The sequence below is a fragment of the Cryptomeria japonica genome, chromosome 2 (assembly GCF_030272615.1).
Source record: "Cryptomeria japonica chromosome 2, Sugi_1.0, whole genome shotgun sequence".
NCBI lineage: Eukaryota > Viridiplantae > Streptophyta > Pinopsida > Cupressales > Cupressaceae > Cryptomeria > Cryptomeria japonica.
Window position 1 is genome coordinate 27,871,743 of NC_081406.1, and position 26,715 is coordinate 27,898,457.

Sequence of the window (26,715 nt, forward strand, 5' to 3'; positions counted from 1 at the left end):
ATGATAGTCATACTTAATTTCATATACGTATTCATAATACATAAGAAATATATATACTTATAGTCTAAATCATGTTATTACTTTCCATATTTAAGAAGATGGGATTGAGATGTTCCAAAGAGGGGCAGTCTAAATCCAAGCAATAGGTTAAGTCCCAAGATACGGTGGGGATCAGTGACCAATAAGCCTTGAGGGTATAGACCCAAGATAGGTAAGGGCTTGGATCTGTAAACTTTGAGGGAATCTATTGTAGTTGGTCTCTAAGCGCTTTGGTAACATATGTAAACCCTTCTCCCTTAAAACTGAAGTAGTAGCAGGGTTTGATATCTATATTAAGAATTATGAATAATGAAATTAATCAGCTAATGAGGAAAATAGACAAGCACTTGTTAATAACTTATTGAAGAAAATCCATCAATTTTACTATATTTAAATAGATCAGGTAGGGGACATTACACAGACGTACTTGGTATGGTTGCAGGATGCCTTAAGGGCGTACTTGGTAACATAGTTAAAAAATAGAAGATTCTATCATTTCAAGTTAATGCCCATTTAAAGCACATTAATTTTGGTTTCCATGGAACATAAAATGAATTTGCCGAAGTAATAATGCATCAGACCCTTTTTTTTTAAATTTCACTTTCCATGCAAAAGTAAATGTTTGCCTTGTTCTCTTTCTAAACTTTTACATGCTTTTTCCAGAAAGCAATAATCTCCAGCATATAATCTTCATTCTCTCAACGCTATTCCTTGAAATAGTATGAAATAATAAATTCTGTGGGGTCCATACCAGAGCAGATTCTTTCTGAACACACTTCAGCAAGTTTGAACACCCAATATTCAGACAAGTTTCAATGCCATTCAATGTCAATGCAGCAGATTTCAGTGCTAATATGAAATGCCTTTCTCGCATTCAAATGTAAATGCATTAGCAATTTTAGCACACCATCAGATCTCAGAAGAGTTGAAACAAACTTCAACAGGTTTCCAATGTGGTTTGCAACTCCTCATTCAGAATATGCATGCTTCATAGTAGATTTCAACATAATTCAACATGCCATTCCTCACATCTAGACAAAAATAAAAGCAATGTTCATGCCCAAGAATGGTACCTACAAGAGCAGATTCTTTCTGAACACACTTCAGCAAGTTTGAACACCCAATATTCAGACAAGTTTCAATGCCATTCAATGCCAATGCAGCAGATTTCAGTGCTAATATGAAATGCCTTTCTCACATTCAAATGTAAATGCATTAGCAATTTTAGCACACCATCAGATCTCAGAAGAGTTGAAACAAACTTCAACAGGTTTCCAATGTGGTTTGCAACTCCTCATTCAGAATATGCATGCTTCATAGTAGATTTCAACATAATTCAACATGCCATTCCTCACATCTAGACAAAAATAAAAGCAACGTTCATGCCCAAGAATGGTACACATTTTTTATTTTTAATAATGTCTAAAAGATTTCAATTCCCATCACACAAAATCATTTTTGTATGGCCGTTGACACTTTTAAAGAAAGTTAAATGAAGCATATGGATTGTTTTTTTTCAAGAACTACCTAGGTGCTTTGAGTTCTTTTCCTATTCAGATACCACTTGAATATGCTGCTTTCATTTAGGCAGGCATCATGGATGTATTTTTTCTCCTGGAAATAGTGTTTTTAAAGAAAGTAGCTTTATTACAAACAAAAATAAGAAAAATTGACTTTCTTTTATTGCAATGTAAATCACATCAGCAAAGAACAAGAAGAACCTAAAATGGAGAATTGTTGCTGATTAAAATATTGTATTTGGAAATACCAAGTGCTCTCTGCCCTTTATTCCTATGGTAATTCGGAAGATATTATGTTTTCTTTTGTAGGAAATAGTTTTTCAAAGCAAGTAGGATCTTGACTTAACGATACACCAGATATGCTTGCTTGAGTGCAAGATCCATGCTGTCAACACAATAAATTATGTGAGTCTACGAGAGTGTTATATGAATGAAGAAAAAACTCTATCTGGAATTTTCCGAGTGGTTTATGCTGTTTAATTTTATAGCTAACTGAAAATGGCCATCTCATGATTCTTACATCACTGTGGGTAGCATAAATAAGATGATGTTGATCTATTGGTTTCAGTTTATCCTCACCAATTGATAGTGGTATACACATGTCATGTAAGCAACCTGACCCCATAGCTGAAAGCTTTGAATTTATTGTCAACTTGTGGAACTCTATGTGTGGGTTCATATTCATAGCCCTTTCACAGTAAATAGGATTTAATTTAGTCAAAATCATAGTGCATGCAATCTCTGATGCTAAAATAACTGAACAGTATTCATAAGTGTAAATTTTTGATGTGCTACTCTGATTTATTCTGTCAACACACTGGAACATAGCGAAGTACTTTGAAAAATATTTGCAAAGCTGATCTTCTGGCAAGCTGGAAGGATTACTTGACTATTTTTTAAGCCATATACTCCCTAGAAGGGAGAACCATTTCATGGATATAGTTTTAATGCTTCATCCAATATAACATTTGAGTTTAACACTTTTTATGTTTATACTTTGAGATGGATTCATTAAGATTTGGATGTCATTCCAAAACAGACATTATTTCTGTAGGATTATCAGGCCTTGCTAAAGTTCATTTTTCACCATTTACTTCTGTTATTTATTTTAGTCATCATATATAATGATTTTATTATATTTGTAATTGTAACCAAAGGAACACTCTCCATTCTATTCTTGTAATATATGCATTTCATATATATTCATTTGCCAATTTATGCATTTTTTCTCCATTTTTAAGATAGAATTTTTACATACTTTTACTTGTAATTTTAAATCTTTATTTATTTTGTTATTGACATGAAAGTTGATGAAGATTATTGTGGTAGGCACAGAGTGTGCTCCATGGTCCAAAACAGGTATTAGTTTACTTGCCTAATGTTGACTACTTGTTTCTGGGAGCTGTGAACTGTACGAAACTCACTCTTTCTCTCTTGCTATTTCTTATATAATATTCAACATACTTTTCATCTTGGCTTTGTTTGGTCATAGGAGGGGCCAGATATTTGTTTTGATCTTCTTTCCTACTCAGTTTCTCCAATTTCTTGCAAATGAATTCCATTCACTTGTCATATTATTTTGTTCCTCTAGAACATAATTTATTATCGTTAAAGCTCACTCACCAAGCCTACTTATGTTTTATTAAGTATCAAGCTGCGTTAATTGCTAATAAGAGCTGGTTAGTTATTTTTCATTAAGGTGGATTAGCTGATGTTGTTGGTGCACTGCCTAAAGCTTTGGCTCGCCGAGGTCATAGAGTGATGGTAAGGCTTGTATGTTCTAGCTTCTACAATTATAAAATACGGAGCTTTTCAATTTCATTTAAAAAGAACAGAAAAGTTTAGCATGAGAATTTCAATTTATTATAATTGTGATTTCTTCTCTCATTTTAACAATTCTAGGCTGCCATATGCATATTGTTATCTCAATTTTCCTTTCTAGAGTATAGTTTTAGAGCATACTGTTTATACATCACTAGAGAATGTTCTATGAGTACAATAGATTACATACTAATAAGTGCATTTGAAAGAATACAATCATTACATTTCTAAGGAAAAGAAACTTTAAAATTGCTATGTTTGATTTTCCTGTTGTCCATTGTTGTGATAAAAATAATGTTTTCTTTACCATTTTAGGAATCATAAGAATGGACTATTTTGCTTGATGCAGGTGATTTAGATTTTGTATCACACGCTAGGTAAATTTCATCATAGAAATTGATGGCTTCTATGGCTTTGAAACAACTTAGTAGACTTTGAAAGCTCTTGAGCTGGAAGCTGAATTTAGCTTTAGATAGCTCAAAATAGTTCCTGGTTGGGAAGTCCTTAAGTTTCTCCAAATACCTGTGGTATGCTTACTAGACATACTCGTGTTATATATGTTATGCGGACATATGTATTGCAGTAGGTTGTTTATATATCTATGACTAATTTATCATGGATGGCACTTGTATGTCAAATATTAGTCTCAAGAAAATGAGGTTCCACTTAATTGGATTTGGTTAGTTTGCCACAAAGGTGTTGCACTCTAGGATGATAGTTTATATTGAATATTATATGCTTGTGAGTCAGCCTCTGCTTTTCCTACTTATTCCTAGTCTCTTTGAGGTAGGTGATGTTTCACCTTGGTTGTTTTTATACATCCATCTATATGTATGTGTTTATGATGCCAATAGTAAGCATTGGATGTATTTACACTTTTTTCCCAAAGTTATTTAAGTATTAGCAATGGATTTAGTAGATTAAATATTAGAGCTGAGATCATCTGCAAGATATAATGCTACTAAAATAATTGTGAATAAATAATAAAGAATAACCAATATGAACTATAACACGTAATAATTTAATAAGAACTCTAAAGGAAATATCTACCATGCTAAATAGAACAACACAACCACATAAATCAATCATATTATCATCAAATTCATAAATTATATTATCATTATCTTTTATCATCAAGGGTTTCTGTTGATGTGTGTTTTGGGCACATAACATTCAGAATAAAATACCAAAGCACTTTACCCTCTCTTGAACAAAATCACCTCGGATGCTAAGGGTAAGATCAACTAAAATGATTCCAAGGTTTATACATGTCAGGCCTTGATGAGTGGGTAACTCAATGGTCGATGTGAATTGCTGTTTTCACTTGGGGACTTACACAAATGTTCGAATCAACTTCATAGATCATGGATAGGGAATGGGTGCGCTGATAACTTAGGATATGGCAATGTAGCTCTAGACTTAAGACTTACTAAAAAAAGGGGGCAAAAGGAATAGGGTTCAAGAAATCTATTCTAATCCTAGGAATGTAGGAAATGATGAACAAATTTAGTGGAATCGAACTAGGCAAGGTCTCACAAACAGGTTTTGACACGAGCTTAGTGCAATCATCTAAGGTATACTTATTGATTTTCAAACTATTACCATCAAACGTTGACACCATCCAAGTTGATACATATCAAGGGATGTATAATAATTGAAGTTAAGCTTACTCAAAATTCCAGTTGACCACACAAGGCACACTTACCAAAAGGCAAGAGGCTATTGGTATGGATTAAAGATTCCACACAAATATACTCAACAAATCTTCCACTCAATCTAATAAACATGAAAACAAATTCTAATCTAAAATTCTAATCTAACTTGGAGGAATTGAGAACCATGAATGCAAAACCACATTTGAAAGACAAAATCACCATCAAGTCGAACAATGATTTATATTCAAATAGCTGCAGCATATACCAACAATTCTACAAAAACTCTGCCTTACAAATGAGAGACAATGAGGTATATATATAGTCTCATACAAAATGGATGGCCAAGATTAAAACTAAATCAAGGGCCAAGATCATGCCAACAAAACCTTAGAATTGCCCTAATTAGGGTTTACATAAAAATGGTGCCACCAACATATGGCCCAATAGAAAGATACCTAGTCATCAAATAGGGAATCTTCTAGAAGATTCCTCCCTACATCTTTCTCTCTCTCCTAGCAAACTCCAAGAACTAGCCAATACAGAATCTAACTCCTCCATGGAAATGCAAGGTAAAGTATCTTGTTGTAAATCAATCACGTCCAACGCATCCGAGCAAGCATCCAAAGTGTTCTCCCAATCTGGCATGAGCTTCTGCGAACTATGAACATGAATCAACAAAGAGACCAAATCATCCATCTGACTCTTCTTCAAAGGGTCCAACTGACAAAAATACATAAGTTTCATCTTGTCTCTTAATTCGGCTAAGTGTAAACCACTAGCATCACTAACATCAACCCCCAATAACTCCTCAATTGAGGCAAGGATCTTCAACTAACTATCATGAATTGATCCTTCCATCTCTGTACAACTCAGCTGGGCGCTCTCATAAGTTGATTTCTTCATGGCTAATGAACAATACCAGCCATGGAAATCATATCTGTCTCCATTGTGCACAATGTCCTCCAAGATCAATGTGGACTTGGGAATCTTCTTCAAAGCTCTGAGGCGTGGAATAGTCTTCTCTTGGATAGGTCTGAATTCTTCCCAAACTCCCTCCATATACTAGATTTTGAACATGAGCCCTGTTGTCCTGTCATATGCCTGGACAAACTGAGTAAAGAAATCATCTACCTATTTTCTTGCACTTTCAATCCATTTCTCCACCTCTGAGAGTGTCTCTTGCTGCCTCATAGTGTGAATGTAGTCCACGATCAATTGCAAAAGGGGAAATAAGGGTGGGATTCTCATGCCTTATCCCTGCAATGTACTCTCTAAGTCTGATATTCTCTTCTCTGTACTTCTCTTTCTCTTCAATCTCTCTATCCAATCTCACACTGATTTCCCTAGGGTTATCACCAACCTCTTGAAATTCTTGCTCTCTTGTAGTACGGCCAAGGGCAACTGAAGTAATCTGGAAATCCATAGGAGTAGCAATGTTTGTCGTCACACCTGCAATGGGAACAACCACCTGCGCAATCCGCATTCCTGTCTCATCTCTATTGGCATTGTGTTGTCATTGATGTCAACCGGTATAGGATGGCAACCAGTATGGGAGGTGTATGTGCAGTGTTGTCATTGATGTCATCTGGTATTACTATCATGGATGACAACCAATAGTGTGTGAAGTTGAGGCCAACAGGTATGCAAGGTAGACTCCCCGGTATACAAGTTGTTGAGAATGAAGAAACCGGTATGCTAGTGTGATTCCATCTAGTAGGACTCCCATCGGTAAATGATGCTGTCCCTGGAAAAAGAGAAGACTGAAGAAGGAATGCTGCCTGAGGATTGTAGGGAAATTGTATCCCAATAACAAGGAAGTCACACCATTGGCCAATAGATGACATAGTTCCTCTCCCACTGGTGATTGGCAGATTGTGAACCACGGTGTATCTACCTCCACCTACCGGATGGTATGTGTGAGCCTCTAGCATGTGAGATCAATGATGTGCATGATCAACAGATTAAGCAGATGAGCCACTGGAACAAACAAGGAGTGATGAGTTTGTCACTTTGACAAACTGACAGAGAGGAAACCTGCCAGATGAAGGAGAAGGAAAGGTTCAGCTACAGACAGAGAGTACAACCAGAATGCAGATGTAGTTTGATGCAAGGATAGTTGAAGACTGCTTGCATGATGTTATCATGCATGTTACCGACATGAAGGCAAATGTAGTGTCCACCAGTAAACAGGGCTACTAGTATGCTACAAAGTACACAAGTAAAAGGCTCTCTTCAGATGAAGATGAACATGCTGATTTGTAAGGACAATAATCGATCAATATGATATATCGATAGGTTTAGAGAACCGGTAGGCAAAGAGGGACGGGTAGTATGAAGCATACATCGGTTGTGTGTAATTGGTCGGTAACCATGTTGGATCGACATAGTGAGCTAAGGTGGATGTCGACAAAGGTGCCACGTGGAGTTGAGGTAGCGGACATGCATGCAGTAGTAGATGGAGTGTGCACTGACGAGGTTGTTGCAGAGTTGGTCGACATTAAATTCAGACCCTGTAAATCATGGGATGTGTTGCAGAGGTGTGTGGCTCGAGTAAGGTCGAACAAAATTGATCGAAGGGTGGCATCGATTGATGCAAAATGTCCAGGTGCAGAATGAGGTTGGTGATCCAATCTGCTGAACCATTTATGGTGATTGACCAAGTGCCTTTCCGACAGACTGTCTATGTTTGCTAAACTTAGCAAACGTATATTGGAAGCCGCGAGATTGATTTGTTGCAAGTGGTTGATCTCTGGAAGGATATCTGATTGGATTTGGTTTGCCTTGAGGTCGATGAATAAACCCTAACAGCCTAAAGTTTGAATTGGTTTTTGACAGGAAGATTTGTTTATAAATATGTAAGTCAAAATCGATGAAATTGTGCTGTTGGAGGATGCTGCCAGAAGGTGTGATGCCTGTTGAAAGAAAAGAGTTGACCTAACTGTGAGAGTTAAGCAACTAAGCATTTGGAGGTGCAACCGGTAAGAAGGCTTAGCAAGGGACTAACCGACAAAGGTCTAAGATTCCGGTAAGTTGCAAGAAGTGCATCACTCAAGACAACCGGTAGTGTTAGAACTGGCAGGAAAGAAGTAGCAACAGGAAAGAAGCAGCAGCTGGCAAGAAGCAGCAACAGGCAAGGATTGAGCAGGGTTTAACTGGTACTATGGAAGTAATTGGTAATTAGGTGGAAAGGCAGACAACCGATAGAGCTTGAATCGGCAAGGGAGCTGCAGTGATTAGAGGTGAGCAGAGGAAGAGAGTGAGAAGAGAGAAGACAAGGTAGAGGCCGAGTAGAGGAAGAGTTAGAGAAGGTGAGAAGAGAATCGACAGAGAGTAGAGCAGAGGTGGATCGGTGAAGAGACATATCTATGAGGTTACAAAATTCATTTGTAACTGGATTATAACTAATGTTTTGATATAATGTTTTGTAATCACTGAGTTGGAGCTCGGTGTAGGGGTTGGTGCTCCTTGGGTTGGTGCCCTAAACATTGTAATTATATTTTCATTGCGAGGCTGGATTGGAGGAGTAGACTCCAGTATCTTTTCTCACCGAGGTTTTTCCCATCTTGGGTTTTCCTCGTATATACCGGTGTCATGTGATGTGCCTTTGTGTGATTGCATTGTGATGTCTTGCTTTATCTCACTGGTAGATTTACTTAGTGTTTCCATTGCTAACCGGAACTCACTCTTAGGATTAAAAGGTTAAGAGTTTTGGATACCACTGATTCACCCCCCTCTCAGTGGTACATTGTGTTCAACAATTGGTATCAGAGCCTAGGTTCCCGGTTGATAAGCTTTCTCCAGCTTGGGTAGATTCTGGTATTTGAACACAATGGTCTGTTTAGTGTCACCCCCTACTCCAGTGTTTACTGGTTCAGACTTTTCTATTTGGAGTCGTAGGATGGAAGTCTATCTGTCCTCCCTTGGGTTAGATGTATGGATGCCAGTGGTAAATGGATTCCCTGGTAAAGTCAGTCCTCCCACCGGTCTTGAAGAGGAAAGGAGAAATAAATGTAATGATGAAGCTATGGAGGCCATACTCAGTGGGCTATCCGGTGATGTCTCCTCACAGGTGGACAAATGCAGATTTGCTAAAATCCTATGGGAAAGATTGAAGAAACTTTATGGGAATGAACCTTGCACTACAGAACTGGTTTGTGGAAACCAGAAATGAAATGAAGCACATGTGTCTGCAAATGATGAAGGTAGATCTGTTAGCAGCAGCAAAATCGATGAAGAGGAAACTCACCTCTTTATGGCTCAAGAATTAGAAGATGAGAGGCAAACATCACGAAGTAATTATGCAGATCACTCTTATCGGCAAGATGTGTTTGGGAGTGATGATGAAGATGAAGCCGCAGTTGATCTTGAATGTGAACTAGTAAGTGCACTAGAAGAGCTGCAAAATGTTAGAAAGGAATTTAAGAGGTTCAAAGATTCAGTTCATGAAGAATGCAACCAGTTGAGAAGATGCCTTGAAGAGTCAAATAATAATATCTGCATATTGACATCTCAACTAGAAGAGGCAAAAGGATTGACTGGTGAATTGAAATCAGTCTTTGATGATAAGGAAAGAAGATGTGAGGAACTCCAGGTAGAAGTGGAGACAAAGGACAAAGAATGTCAGGACCTAAAAGGAGAAATGGAGAACATCAAGAAAGACCTTGAGAAGTGTCAAAATGAGCTCAAGATAAGGATCCGGTATGATGGCAGCACTGAGGCCTTGGACAAAATGTTGAGTAAACAAAAACACACCAAGGATGTTGGAGGATTAGGATATGCTGCCGGTGAATGCTCCACAAGTGAAGATGTCTCTCACAAGGACATTCTGTTTGTCTCCTCTAATGGAGATAACAAGTGTCAGAACTTCACAATCCAAAGTGTACCAAGAAAGAAGGTTGACCTAGCTACAACCGGTGAGGACTTGAGGCTAAAAATGAAGACCGGTGCAGCAAGAAGAAGTAATGCAGATCCCAAAGGAAAAAGAGAGTTGAGAGAAGATAGGTTCACCGGAAACAAGAATGCAAGAAGGCAGCCTAAGAGACTCCCCACCGGTGGAAGACAAAGAGATGCAACACCCCAGAGAAGTAGGAGTGGAGAAGCCAAACCGGTCAGATCACCTCATGTTTGGAAGAATGAATTTGTAAGTAATAAGTCTCCATTTGCCGGTTACTATTTTGCTTGTAAAGGATATGGCCATAGGGTAGAGGAATGCGAAATGATGTCTAGAAATAGAAAATTTTATTTTCCTAGGAATAGCAATTCAGTTTGTAAAAGATGTAATGCATTTGGGCATAGAACATCAGCATGTAGAAACATGCATAAGCCCACTCTTGGATATGCTAACCAGAGTCCATTTGCTGCTTCAAGAAATGTAAATTATAAATGTTATAACTGCAATGGATTTGGCCAAATAATGACTGTAGGAAGAAGATGATTCATGCACATGGCAGCCGACATAACGGCTATGCCCAAAGGAGAATCGCTCTTGCAAGATCAAGAAGTTAGTTGAAACCGGTAGCGGGCGACAATGGTATGACTTTGAGAAGAAGATCAAACCGATCTGATGGAAGGTCTTCCAATCATCTAGTTGGGATGAATGCAGTATGCTTCTATGGCAATGTATCCAGTCATACTGCAGAACCTGATAAAGCAAAGACCTATTAGTAAAAGAAGATGAGACCTGCTCCAAAGACTACAAATGAGAAGAGGAAGGAGTCCAAACAGGTTTGGAGGATGAAGAAAGAGAACATGACCATGGGTCGGCACTGTGCATTCAATGCACAGGTGATATCTCCTAAAGTTTAAAGGAGATGTAGATGCTTATGGGAGCTACATGTTGATCAGATCATTCACCCCCAATGTTGAGAAGGACAAAGATTAAGGACGGGCAGTTAGCGGCATGAGGGAGAAGTTGAGATGAAAAGTGTGTGCAATTAGTATCATTGGCTACACATTCACACGGGCGAGATGGATCATTGCTGCAAGTGTCAAAGTGGGATGTGACATCGGAAGGAGGGCCAGTGGACAAAGTATACTGGCATAAATATTGGATTGGTACAGTAAACCGGCATGTGCAACATGTTGCCGGTAGGGATAGTTACCGGTAGTGAAGAACATGTGTTGCAATTCATTCCGGTAACACTGCAGTGGCTCCGGTGGCTTGGAAAGAAGAAATTTTCCTTGGGCAATATTGGAGAAGCATTGTTTGGCAATGTGTTGAACCAGTAATTGATCTCATGTGTACACATCCTGATGAGTCAACCGGTTGGATAGGTGACATGTTGCCGATGTAGGTTGGTATTGTGGTCATGGAAGGGGATGTCACAAGATTGTGATGGACATCATGGAAGTGGTAGATAATCTGGAGTTCACAGATGCTCACCTTTATTGGTACAAGGTGCAGATTGAAGCAGCGGATTTGGACCTAACATGCTTAGAAGACCAGAGATCTGCGGTTCAGGGGGAGTTCACAGTCATACCCTCTGATTGATATCAGACATATTGACCACTGTGGCAGATCAGGCAGTTGTTTGTCCATACCAGTATGTCAGTGATTTTGGGAAGGTGCCTATTCAATTTTTCTATCTATTAAAGTCATAATCAAGTTACTCGAGAATATAATAGAACAGGAAAAGAATGTGCTCATTTGTCATTAAGCCACCGGGTGACAGGAAGTGTAGTCTGGGTTACAGGTAGAACCTGCAAAGTAGGAGAAAAGGGCTCACTTAACCGGTTGTGAGCACAAAGAGGGAGAGTTACTTACACAGGGGGAGAATATATCAGATTGGTACTTGATTGCTACTAATAGTTTGGTGAAGCGGATTCTTCCTGTTTCATATTTTCATAAGTGAAGGAAACACCCATATCAACTAACTTATTCATTTGAATATCTACCCATGCTCGGTAGAAACTCAAGACCTCTCTCATCAATACATTCAAATCTATCTCTTCTAACTCTGACCAATTAGGCAATAAGATCGCCTTCTTCATTTCATTTTCATACTGTGGATGTGTATGATCTTTGTCATCTAACACCTGATCAGGAATGAGGAAAAATCCACACTTCCTCATGAAATTCATTGACATTTTGAACCACATTCGTCTCTTCACTGCTTGCTCGTCAATCAGGTTGGCCCAATAATCCTCTATGTCTACCTTATGGATGAACTTCTCTTCCCTGATCCTTCTAACTTTTTAATCTGGATCAAACCTTTCTCTTTTCTTATATGCTGCAAATTGATAGAATGCAAGCTCCTCACTAACAGTGCTGGTTGCGAAGGCAAACTGACAAACCTCCAATGTTTTCCCAATTGAAATAGGGAATGTCATGCCTGTCTTGTGCTTCTCTTTTTGAATAGAATCAAACTCCATAAGCTGTCTCACCACTTCCAACAAGATCATTTTGTCAGAAGAATACCTAGGAAGCTTGTAGGGTTCCGATTGAAACCCATGAATCCTAAGGTATGTGAAAGTGGGAAACTGAATGTACCACTATCCATATTTCTCTATCAGCTCCATTGCCTCCTTGGACAACCTCCTGTGGACTCCACCTTGCAGCATCCACGTGATGTACATACATCATTCACTCTCTTGTAATCTTCAACTCTATACATGTTCAACTGTGGATAGCACTCATAACTCCTGAATTGTCCTTGTCCATTCCCGACTTCACCTCTGCATATCAATCCTTTGTATGCAATAAATCGTGCAAGCAGTATACCAAGTAGGAAGTCATGGCGAATGACTTGGACTGCTCCGCATTCCTCAGCTGAAAGTCCAGATTGTCACTTATGATTCTAGACCAATTTATTAATGTTCCTTTTAGACAATCCTGGATGAAATAGAACATCCATCCATAGTATATTGCACCCTGTGACATCCCCATCACTCGGTTAAGCAGGCATACTAAATCACTATATTCCTCTTTGAAGTCTGTGCACATGAGTGTCTTGGGAGCCTTGGAATGATGAGGCCTAGGCTCGATCATCCACTCTTTATTCACCATGGTCTTACACGCATCCATCTTCTTCTTATATCGGTCTTCATATTCATCTTTAGTTATATCCTTTATGTCTGCTCCACTTGGAATTCCAAACACCTCAGCAAGGTAGGCAATGATGGTACTGTTAGGAGTTTTACTCATTTGGGAGCGAGGATCGTAACATTGTGCACACTCCAGGATAATCTCACTGCACTGTATGAATTGTGCAAATCCAACGGCCTGGAGAAAACCACTCTTCATAATGTTCACATATGCTGGGGAAGGAATCTGGCTTCCAATTCTGAACATACGCTGTCGCATCTGGTTCATGTTCAGGAAATGCATGTTCGTGTCTGTAATCTTCTTCCATCTGGATGACATCTTGGATTCAGGATAGAATCCAATCTCAAGTATCTTCTATTGTTCCTTCCTTTCCTTTAGTTCGGACTTCGACATCGCACCTGTACGAAGTTTGAAGTTAGAACTTAAGAAAAATAAAAATATTCTTGACAAAATTGCTGACTTCCCAATGATTTAGACTAATTCTGGGTATGGAAATCAGGAAAATAATCCACACTCTTGATAGATTTCGATTATTTAAATACAAAATGTGACAAGGTTAGGGTATGAAACCCTCGTGAAATTCATTAAAATCAACACCCCCTGATACTTAGAAATTATGCTCAAATTGAAGTGCAAAGGAGTATACCGGATCAACAATGACTAAGGAAAGGTGTGAAAGGTTGTGTTTTCACACAAAATTATGGCTGAGGACACCTTCCGAAGTCAACAATGGCTGCCAGCAAATCTGAAGACAACCTGCAACTATACAAATTGATCTCTCAAAACATGTTGCAATCACCCAAATATGCACTAACTTGATAAAAAAACAATCTTGATGACGAAAGCAATCAAATTCAGGAACATAGGTATGGCTGGCAAAAATTTAATTTTCTGAGGACAAGCAGCCAAAATGAAGTTGCAGACCTGTGGCAGCCCTCAAATGGTCTGAAAATTGACTGAAAATGATCCCAAAATGCTCCCAAATGCAAATCGCCAAAGTTGGAGTTGGCTGGGCAATGAAAATCTAAGTCTGAAAATGGATGAACAGCCAACAATGAAGGTCGCACCAGCTGTAACAATGGCATTAAAACTCAGATCTGAAGTAATCACAGCAGGTAGGGAGTGATGGTGACCACCAAACATGAAGGGAATCCACTAAAAAATGGCACCAAAACACTTGAAAAACAAAATCGCCCTCCTCCAGCTATGGCGCCAACTCACACAAGTCTGAAAATGCCTTCAAAACGTACTTCAATCTGCCAACCCAAATCTGAGAACAGCAAGAAAAAAAGGCGGTATCAAGGAGAAATCACCAAAGTTAGAGGTGGAAACCTCAAACACAAAAATCGCCCCAAGCAAAAATCGCGAACTTCACCCAAAATGGCGTTATCTCCAACAAATCGTGGCACTATGGCATCAATGGCAGCCACCAAACATGTCGCTAAGTTGGAAAAATGGCAATGAGGATAGTCTTTAATTAATCACTTCACTTGGACATTCTACCAAAAATCGCTAGCTGGAGAGGAAATCGCCCTTTCATGGATACACTCAACAAACTTAGTAATAAAATAATGCTGGGGTATCCCCTTTTGAACTTGCTTTCACCATCAACTTTCACCATATAAGCAATGTGGGATAAAAAACTTGTTCTTATACTTGCCTGGTAAAAACCAATTTGCTTCTAGAAGGTTGAAAACATTAAATGCTTATTGTAAATCATTAATTGTTTTTCTTTTATTTTAAATAATCGTTGCTTTTCATTTAAAACAATTAAAAAGAGGCTCATTTAAAAAAAAATATTTCAAAACTTAAATCAAAATGGCCAATTGGGTAAAATCGATCTAAGTAGGGATTGAAAAAATCCTATTAAAATCATTTAAAATCGTCAAAATATATTGATCCCAGTAGGGATAAAGAAATCCCATTGAAATTCATCAATGTGCAAAAAAATAGGGTCTAGGGGAAAATCGATCTATGTCTGGAATGAAAATTCCACTTAAAACTTCGTCCTTCAACACAAAAAGCCCGTTGGTGGAAAATTGACCCTAGTCTGGATGAATATCCAGACTCAAAAATATCAAAATCTCTCTCAGTGAAAATCGCCTTGGGTCTGGAATGAATATCTGCACAAAAATCCTCAAAATCTTGTCACAAAAGGCTTGGTGGAAAATTGACCCAGGTGTGGAATCAATACAAACGTCATCCGAAACCTTATCCATACTCCCAGTGGAAAAACTAGGGCAGTCAGGATAAAATCCCAACACTTAGCCAAAATTACAACATCCAAGGGAAAATCGACCCTAGTGTGGATTCACAGTGGTGGAAAAATGGGTCAAGTCTGGATTTGAAGGGAAATCCATGTCCAACTTGGATTTTGAGTGGGGGAAAATCATGGGTCAAAAATATTAGGGAAAAAGTACCTCTAGTATGGAATTTTGACCTTTTAACCCTTAGAATATGGATTTTCATCCGGAAAATGATGATTTTTCCACTCAAAACCACTAGGAAACTTCAAAATTCAATAAAAATCGATTGGACTAAGGCCAATTTACCAAAAATATGAGTGTAACACAAGGAAATCTATCGGGATAAAGTGCGAAATCAACTTGAATAACTTCCTAGGAGCGAGAAAACAACTCCAAAAGGTCTTGAAACACTTTAGCACTTAAAATCACCGACATGGACGTTCAGAAAACACATTAACGCTCAAAAGGGTCTACACTTGGACAAAACTAGAATCATTCAAAATCTCAACTTTACATGCTTGATCCTATAACTTCAAAAACCCTAAATGACACTAGGCATGATCAAAACTCTGAGACTCGGGCGCAGGAAACACAAAATTGCCCACTAAGCCGCCAAAATCCTAACCTAAACATGCGGAAAGCAGGAAAAGAGGGGGTCCCCGTTAGCAATGGGGCGATGTGTGAAAAGGTCACAACAATTTCCAATATTTATTTGAATCTTGAGCACTTGGAACAATCATTCTCACTCTAAGAAGATTCTAGTGGTCTTGGGCCTCATAGCTAGGCACATCTATAGGAGGAACCAATTTTTATTTAGAGCCAACATAGATGCATCCCAAGGATCAACACAATATACTCTAGAGTAATTACTCAACATGCATACAACATGTTCCAGAGTCATTACTCAACATACAGCCTTGGCTAGGACAATCTTGAGTGTACATTGTGCCCCGAGTTGGACACACACTGTGTGCCCTCATCTCCAAGCCCATAGCCCACCAAGCCACCTTCTTCTTCCTTGAGTGTGATGAGTATGTGGTTATAGTTTATACTGAGAGTGGGGTGAACCAGAATAACAAGAATCTTTACTTTTTCGAACTAAATATCATAAGCATATCAATTGCACAATAACAACAAAATAAGATGCAACAATTACGCAAGACAAGGGGAACACGAGATTTACGTGGAAACTCTTGTGGGAGAAAATCATGGCCAAATATTGCTTTATATATGTAAATCTCTTACAAATTTGTAGGCACCAACCCCCACGAGACGAAAAATCCCCTCAATTTGTAGGCACCAACCCCCATAGCTAAGCACAAACTTAGTAAGGGACTCCAATCTCTTCTTCTTGGAGCTACCAACCCCTAACACAAGTTTCCACCTTTTGTATGTTGCTACTCCAATGGATGATGAACAATTCAATCTTCTTCTGAATTCTTCATATCTTCACATAGCATACTTATTTTCTTCACAAATCTGTTCTCTTTAAATCTGCATATATTTCTCTCTTATATCTGATTATACTCATCTTACAATTCTCCCATGAACTCTTCTTAAACTCACAATTTCCTCATTAATATGCTTATGAAATCTTCATAGATCTGCTCATAAAGTCTGCTGGTGTATAAATAATTTATCTTGTTTTCAACACACTTCTCTCTTTAGACTGCACATATTCCTTATGCACTGCATTAATATTAATCTCTTCTATTAATGTGTATCAATGCTCTCATAAAACTCTCTTCTTATTAATATTTATTGCTGCACTTCTACTTGAATGATCTTCATATTTATTCTCTTCTCTCCATTGTCCCACACTTTCTCTTTTATTCCTCTTACAATGATCTTCTTATATTTTCAGATGCAGACCTGTAGGTGTAAAAATGGTATTTTTCCCTTTTTTTTTCTTACCATGCTCATCTATTTCACTTTCCCAAACTCTATTTATATCTCTATGCCTTCATGAAAAGATGCAACTATTTGAATGGTTATGTTCTTCACTAACCTGTCTGTCTCAACTTAATCGCTGCCTCTTTTGGTCTTATTTTATTTTTGCCCTATATGCTTTTGTCTTATTCCTTTTTTTTCTGTCTTATATGCTTTTATCTTATTCTTTTTGTTCCTTATATGCTTTTGTATTATTGCTTTTGCCTAATATAGCTGCATTTAATCTTAATCGTTGTTCCTCTAGGAATGGCTGCACATTAATTTTTCATTGTCATTTAACTTTGGTGATTAATATATTTATATATAAGTTTCTTTGTGATTTCCAAAGGTTGGTGGCCCGATATTATTCTCTTTAATTATTTAATAGAAATGACTCCATTTATTAACCTTGCCTTTTGATGCTTGATTATTATCTCTGTTACATACTTTGTCTTTGGCTTCCCATAGCTATCCATTTCTTTTATTCTGTCTTGATGATGGTGGTAGCATTATTCATGCCTTTCTCTTAAGTGTTATACAATATTTTGTTCATTATCTTCTTGTCCTAGTTTGTGATTAATTCTCTCAGATTTGTACCTCATATTAGGATTTCTTCCTTCACATATTCTAGGGTAACCATGAATTCAAAGGATCTTTGCCCATGTCATCATCTCCATAGCTTGAATGTCATATGCTTGCAACGAATTACCATCTACAAGTGGTAGAATGTCTACCCTCTCATGGAACCTCATGAATCATGACTTGTCACTTGAATTTTTCATGGATTGTCAATTTACAATTATCATTCTTGAACTACACAGTCAACAAATCTATCACAGGGATTAAGCACTTGGCCATAACAATTTTCTCGAATGTTTGACATCACTGACAATATTAGAACAATCTCTCAATATGTCTTTTCACCTTTGACATCAATGACAACATTTCCAACAGAGTGATCTCCATGCTCTCTTGCAAGTCTCATATGAATACTTATAAAACCTTTCAAGGGGTGGATTTGAAACTATCACAGCCTTTCACAAGAGTTTCCTTTTAATAATTATCTAATATATAATTATTCTTCCATTTTTTGTAAGAGTTTTTATAAAAATTCTTTTCTAATCTCTCTTTTAACCAAAGGATCATAATTATTTTTATTTCTATCTCCCTTTAAATTCTAAAGGGTTATTTCATAACTTTATCTTCTCTTGGGAAAAAAGTCACTTAACATTTTCCCCCTGTAATTCAGCAAGTCACATAACATTTCTCCCCCTATAATTCAGTTATTACCCTTAGTAGTGAGAGATGCATCCACATTGTAAGAAAGTTAAGTAGCGGAAGAACTTCCTACGCTAATCTTGAGAGGAGGGTAATGCAAAAACTTTTATAGATCCTTACAACAGTTACAAAAACTTAACAAAAACAAACATAAATAACATTCATATCACAACACAATGATTTATGTGGGGAAAACCCTTTTGGGAGAAAGACCCCACACTCCAAAAGCCGCCCAATATATTATTCAGAAATCAATAACAGATTACAATATACTTGCATAGTAAGCTTATTACAAGATTATCACCAACTAGAGATTCATAGGTAACTCAATAGCTACAAGACTCTTACACACAACCTCCATTTCACACATCTCATATATATGAGATACAATACATGAAACCGTCAAACGGTATTACAAAACCATGGACTAAAACTTCCCAATAAAGTGGAACCGATCTTATCTCTAATCCTAGATGCCCTATGATGTGTCAAAACACACATTAGCACGTGTACCTCCCTTTTACAGCTCACTTATGTGTTCGATGTATTTTCATATTTCCTATTTTGGGAGACCAAACTTTTGAAGGCCATAACTTGTGAATTGGGTGTCCGATTGGCAAACCATTGGAAGCGTCGGAAAGCTTGCGACATGCTCTATCACCTCGTAACCTGCTACGTCGGTTACAAAAACTTTTCAAGATGTTTAGGAGCCTCTAAGTCCCTCAAAATTGAATTTAAAACTTTCATCACAACTTTCAAAAGCAAAAACTTTAATATCTTCAAACCTAGTTATGATCTTGCAACAAAAATTTACTAGCATGCTTATCTAGCCAATCCGAAGTATTGGGGAAAATCATGAACCAATTCGTGTTCAAATGAAAACTTACTATAAATAGTAACCTTATGTAAATGCAAGGTTGAGACACCATTTTCCCAACATTCTCTCACTTGTCGAACACCTTGCAAGAGCAAAGGGAGTATCTACACAATAAATTAATTTCTAGAGGCCATGAGGCCCATAGACTCCAAACACCATCTAAACTTCTCTGTACTCAGCCTCAGTTAAAGAATCTGCAACATTCATCAAGTCTCTACTTTAACCAACTTTACCCTATCATTTTTGACAACATCTTTGAAAAATATGATACTGAACATCAATGTGCTTAGTCCGGGTATGAAATGTCAAGTTTTTAGCTAGGTAGATCACACTTTGCTTGTCACAATAAATTGTCAATACACCTTGTTTTATTCCAATATCTGAACACAATCTGTTAAGTCAAATGGCTTCTTTACAAGCATGAGTAGCTACCATATACTCTGCTTTCGTAAGTGGATAAAGCAACCACAAGCTGTTGCTTACTCATCCAACTAATTGCACCATCAAATAAAGTAAACACATAAGCACTGGTGGATCTTCTTCTATCAATATCACGTGCCCAATTTGAATTCACATAACCATGAATATCAAGGGAAATCACATCTCCTAGCAAATTACCATGATAACACAAAGAATACTTTGAGGTGCCCTTCAAATATTTGAAGACTCTTTTAACTGCATCCTAATAAACTCTACTAGGATTAGACATATATGTGGGAAGAACTCCCACTGCTTGGGCAATGTCTGATCTAGTACAAACCATAACATACATCAAATTTCCAATTGCACTCTAGTAAGGCACTTTGCTCATGTCTTCCATTTATGATGGGGATGTAGGACAATTTGAAATAGATAATTTTGTTCCAATTGTAAAAGGAACACACACTGGTCTACAATCTTGCATGTTGAACCTTGGTAAAATTGAATTTACTTACTTAGTCTGGCATAGACATAGCTTTCTGTTCACTCTATCTCTTATAATCTCCATCCCAAGAATTTGTTTTGCTGCGCCAAGATCATTCATTTCAAATTTAGTAGCAAGTTAGTTGTGAAATCATACCTTTCCCTTTACCAATGAATAACATATCATCAACATATAATGTAATGTATAGAAAATGATCACCATTAGATTTATAATAAACATAGTGATTTGGTTTAGAACTCTCAAATCCCAAACTCAACACATACGTATCAAATTTTTGGTACCACATCCTGGGACTCTGTTTGAGGCCATACAAAGACTTCTTCAATTTACAGACCAAATCACCTTTACCTTTTACCACATAATGCTCTGGTTGTGTCATATAAATATCCTCCAAATCACCATGAAGGAAAGCATTTTTCACATCCATTTGTTTAACCTCTAAATCATAAGCAGCAATAATAGAAAGCAAAAATCTAATGGATGTTATTTTTGCAACAGGTTAAAATATCTCACCATAATCAACACCCTCAACCTGAGAGTAACCTTTTTCAACCAACCTTGCTTTATACTTTTCAATACCTCCATTTAAACCAATCTTTTTCTTGAACACCCATTTACAACCAATAGGTTTTCCTCCTTTGGGCAATGGTACAAGATCTCATGTATCATTTTTCTTCAAAGCTGCCATTTCTTTTTCCATAGCAATCTTTAAGGATTTTGCATCATTCATACGTAATGCCTCTTCTATAGATCTAGGTTCATCCACATTAGTATTCAAAGCAAAAATGCATCTCCAATCATTAGGTGAATACCTTTTAGGTGGTTGTCTATGTATTGTAGACCTTTGAACAAGCTGTGTTGGAGGTTTTTCCTCTTCTTTTGAAGATTTAGAGCTAGATGAGCTCTCCTCAATTTTTTGCCTATCTAGGGGTCTTGATTCAACTCTTTCATTTGTAGAAGGGAATTGAATCACATCCTCCTGTTTAGTCTGTTCTGGTTGCAATGTAACCGAAGGAGACTTAATTTCTCTAAAAATAACACTCCTAATTACCTTTAATGCAACAGGGTCCCAAAGTTTGTATCCTTTCAAACCATGACTGTATCCGATGAAGATACATTTCACAACCTTGTTTTCTAACTTTGTTCACTTCTCATTTGGCACATGGGCATATGCCTCGCAATCAAAAACTCTAAGATGTCTTAATGAAGGCTTATGATCCGACCATACCTCCATAGGCGTTTTATGAACATGAGCTAATGTAGGATACCTTTTAATCAAGTAGCAAGCAGTGACAATAGCTTCAGCCCGAAACTTTTCTTCTAGATCAATACCACTTAGCATACTCCTAGCCTTCTCCATCAGTGTCCTGTTCATTCTTTCTGCAACTCCATTCTGCTGTGGAAAATAAAGAGTTGTCTTCTGTCCATTAATGCAACAGTCTTTACAAAATCTATCAAAATCATTAAAGCAAAATTCTCCGCCATTAGTAGTCCTCAAACATTTATTTTGTTTCTAGTTTGCAACTCAACCATTGCATTAAATTCTTTAAATCGATTGAAAAATTTAGATTTACTCTTTAGAAAGTATACTCATGTCCTAATACTAAAATCATCAATAAATGAAACATAGTATGTGGATTTTCCGATGGAAGGAACATTTACAGGACCAAACACATCAGAATGAATAAGATCCAAAACACCACAAGATTTATGAAAGCTCGAGTAAAACTGAACGTGGTTTTATTTTCCATAAATACAATGTTCACAAAAATCAAAGTCAAGATTACAATCATTCAAACCTTCAATAAGTTTTTTATTTTTCAAGGTCCTTAGACGTTTTTCTCGAATGTGGCCAACTCTTTGGTGCCATAACGTAGTCTTCTCTGCAGGGAACTTCGCTTCAGAAGAAAAAGAACCCTTAGGTACCCAAAAGCTATGCCCATCTGTTGAAGATGAAACTCTCAAATCTTCCAACGAAGTATCCACAGATTTACTTTTTACAAAAGTGCTATTACACCCAACAGTGTATGCTTCTAGTTTATACAAAGTGCCAAACCTAACACCTCTAGCAAACATTATAGCGCTCTTAACCATTTTACATCCCACATCAGAAAAGATTACTTATACACCTGCATGTATCAGTTTGCTCACAGATAATAAATTTCTTTTTAGTCTTGGGGTATGCAACACACCGCTAATGCTTTTTATTCTACCATTAGGAAACTTGATTCCAACTTTACCACGCCCAACAATATCTAAATGTGAATCATCACCCAAGTACACCTTACTTCCATTAAATTCTTCATATTCAGAAAACCAATCTCTATTGGAAGTCATATGAAAAGATGTACTTGAGTCAATTAACCATGCATCATTACTTGCATGAGTAGTCAAAGCTGCAATGAATGCATCGCCATCTTCTTTCTCAGACAATGGAATCGGAATTAAATTTCTTTTTCTTCTTTTTTTCTTTTTTGCAGTCCTTACGGATGTGTCATAATTTATCGCAATTCCAGCAAATGACTTTGGACTTTTTTAGGAGATTTCGATCTCCCTTTGGACTTGGATTTATTATGCTTTTCATTCTTCTTCAATTTTTCCTTAGGTCTTCTACGAACAGTTAGGGCTTCCTTCGAACTGGTGGATACCTTCCTCCGCATCTCTTCACCAAGCAGGGGACCCACTACATCTTCTGACTTCAAAACAACAAAAGTAACCAACATATTAAATGCTTCTAGGTGGTCTCTTATCCGTTCATCCTCTTCTATTCTCAAGGAATACAATTTCTTCCTCAAGAAAATCTGATTCAATAAAGATTTGGCTTGATACATTTCACCAAGCTTAGTCCATAGCTTCTTTGTAAAGGTCGCTTCATGGACATTGATTAGAACAGAGTCTGCCACACACAATTTGATGAGACCATTGGGTTTACGGTCCATAACATCATATTGAGCAGCCACAGTAGGATTTGAAGGTCTCGAGACATTCACATCAATAGCATCCCACAGATCTTGATCTATTAGCAGATTGTTTATCTTTAGCTTCCACATCTCAAAATTACTTCCAAAATTTTTTTCCACCTTTATTCCCTTTGATGAAGTTGCTATTTGAAAATTCTTGCAACAAGATCAAAAAGTATCTTTTGCACAAGCTCCCATTCAAATCTAGATTAGTTCAAAAAAACCCAACAACCCGCAATTGAAACCAAAGGTGATCAGACTCTGATACCACTTGTAAGGAAGTTAAGTAGAGGAACAACTTCCTACAATAACCTTGAGAGGAGGGTAATGCAATTTTTTTTATAGATCATTACAACAATTACAAAAATTTAACAAAAGTAAACATAAATAACATTCATACCACAACACAATGATTTAAGTGGAGAAAACCCTTTCGGGAGAGAAATCCCACACTCCAAAAGCCGCCCAATATATTATTAAGAAATCAATAACAAATTACAATATACTTGTAGAGCAAGCTTTTCACAAGAGTATCACCAACCAGAGATTTAGAGATAACTTAATAGCCATAAGACTTTTACACACAACCTCCATCTCACACACCTCATATATAGAATATACAATACATAAAACTGTCAAACGGTATTATAAAACCACGGGCTAGAACCACCCTAAAGTGGAACCGACCTTATCTCCAATCCTAGATGCCCTATGATGTGTGAAAACACACATCAACACGTGTACCTCCCTTTTACAGCTCATTTATGTGTGATGCATTTTTATATTTCCTATTTTAGGAGACCAAACTTTTGGAGGCCATAACTTGTGAACCGGGTGTCTGATTAACAAACCGTTTGAAGCGCTGGAAAGCTCGCAGCGTGTTCTATCACCTTGGAACCTACTATGTCGGTTACAAAAAATTTTCAGGATGTTTCAGAGCATCTAAAGCCCACAAAATTGAATTTAAAACTTTCATCGCATCTTTCAAAAATGGAAACTTTAATATATTCAAACCTAGTTATGATCTTGCAATGAAAATTTATTAGCATTCTTATCTAGCCAATCCAAAGCTTTGAGGAAAATTTCGAACCAATTCATGCTCAAACGGAAACTTACTATAAATAGTAACCTTATGTAAATGCAAGGTTGAGACACCATTTTCCCAACACACATCACAACTCAAAAAACATGTAATCAATAAATGGAATTACTGGCATTGAATATTTCATACTTCATTATGTTTCTATTTTATTTTACTCCATCTACATTGTTTTCATCTTTTAATTCATAGATCTCCCTCTTTTTATTTAAATTCATAAGTAATTTCAATAAAAAAATCACTTTGCCAATCAAAACTATGACTAGATTTATACACATTTCTTATGAAATCTAACAAATTAATAATTGAATAAACTAATGTTATTCTATCTCATATGTTTCAACTTTATCAACTTTCTCTCATGTAACCCTTTTCTTTATTATATATTGTTTAATCATTTACATGTAATTCAACATTAACTTTACAAAATTATTATCATCTAGTGAATGACATGCATATCCCATACCATGTAGTCACTCATTACTGTATACTTAAAATATATTGTAAGACGATAATCATGCATTTCGTACTACATGAGTATCCTTTTTTACTATAAATTGAGTATAATTACCTTAGTTACTTCGACAAAAGAAAGGTTAGAAGTATTATGAAGTGCTTTGTGGGGGATCATAACATGTTATTGTTTTGTATGTATCTATGTATGTACATCGCTGTCCCCATAAAATAGAGAGAGAGAAAGAGAGAGATATGCCAATAACTGATAACAGCAATATCAATATATAAATAAATCATGATAGCAGTAGTATAACAGCAGTTTAAGTAGTATAACAGTATTATAAATGCCTAGGGGATGAAGACTCCGAGTTGTAGGGCAGGGGATGCGTCCTTGTATATTTTTTTTTCAAACATATATAAAAATTTAAAGGTTGTCTCTCCCCTTGTAAAGTTTGACATGTCCCCATGTTTGCTCTTAATTTTTTCCAAGTCATTTAAATATCTTATTTTGTTGATGTGACGTTGATCTTGAGACTTGTGGAATATGGGCTCACAATGTAGCTTATATTGACAAATACAAATGATGGTTTGGAATAAACATAACAAGCATAATAAAATTGCTCAAAATGGACACAAAATCAATTGAAAAATAGTATGGATCTAAAAAGTACTAATACACTAACTCTTATTCTGATCATAGTGTCATTTATCCAAGGACGTGTGGATTATAGGCCCATATTGTAACTTAGATTAAACGAATCTAGATGTTTATTTTGAATAAACATTACAAGTATGTTGGATGTAGGCTCTATAATTATCCAATAGAATGCATTTATGAAATTCCTTCTAACCTGCTCTAACAGTAGGGGTCCTCCAAGAAAACCAAATTTTAAATGGTGATGTTACTTTTGAAAACCCTAACATTAGTAACCTCATAAATTTTCTTTCACCATAGTTGTTGGTGTGATTATATCAGATATTTGAAGAGTGTTGCAGCACTAGAATTTATTGCATCATGTTAGTTTTGATAGTTTTTTGTTTGCTATGAATAAATGCCAGTGAGTTTAGAGAAGGATCACTAACTAGATGTTGTTTGTATGCATCATATTTCTACTGTTATTTATTGTGTTTTGCTTGTGATGGTTGAATGCTACTCTACAACCTTATAAGGCACCGGTTTTGAAGGCTTTGACCCTTTTCTCACACTCAAATCATTAAAAAACAATCACCAGCTAGTATAGGAATTAGTTTTAGGATCCATAAATGTTTGGAGACATTAAATTTTCACAGTCCATGCTGAGTTATTGTGCTGTTTCTGGATTACACTGTGTGACATTTTTTAGCATCAGAAACAGTGTAATCCACACTGTGTTGATGCTAAAAAATCTCAGAGTGTAATCCAGAAACAGCACAATAATCCATAAATGTTGTTCATGATTCAATATCATAAACAAGGGAAAACCTCAAGAAAAATCTAATTGTTAAACCATTCAATTAGTCATGTTCATTGTATTTATATGTAATGTCCCTACTAGTTAGAGATCGTTAACCTACAAAACAGATTGTTAGAACACGACATAAAGATATATATATATATATATATAAAAGTAATCTAAATTGCAATCTACTTTAATGCTCAATTAACATAATCATAATTTTTATTTGATAAAGGATACGAATGCCATACAAAAGTATATCCTTAGGTGGCTGTGAAGCACACCTTCTTGAAACCCCTTGGTTCCAAGCCCTTCAGGAAATCGAAGACGAGTTCGAATCCTGTCTTGGGTGTAACCTTTTACTCCCAAGCCCTTCAAGGAAGACCCTTGTCTATTCCTTGCCTTGGGTGATGCCTTCATCATCCAAGTC

At 36.8% G+C, this 26,715-nt stretch overlaps 1 protein-coding gene across 9 annotated transcripts in view; it reads left to right on the forward strand.

Annotated features, from left to right (window-relative positions):
• Positions 1-26,715, forward strand: part of LOC131048511 (granule-bound starch synthase 2, chloroplastic/amyloplastic) — a 188,564-nt gene that overhangs the window by 88,596 nt on the left and 73,253 nt on the right. For 6 of the 9 annotated variants that reach the window (XM_057982470.2, XM_057982471.2, XM_057982474.2 and 3 more), the window contains 2 exons: positions 2,867-2,918; positions 3,259-3,323. In XM_057982470.2, the coding sequence (XP_057838453.1) occupies positions 2,867-2,918; positions 3,259-3,323 (117 nt within the window). The remainder of the gene's footprint in view (positions 1-2,866; positions 2,919-3,258; positions 3,324-26,715) is intronic. The other 3 variants (XM_057982477.2, XM_057982476.2, XM_057982478.2) reach the window with 3 other exon arrangements.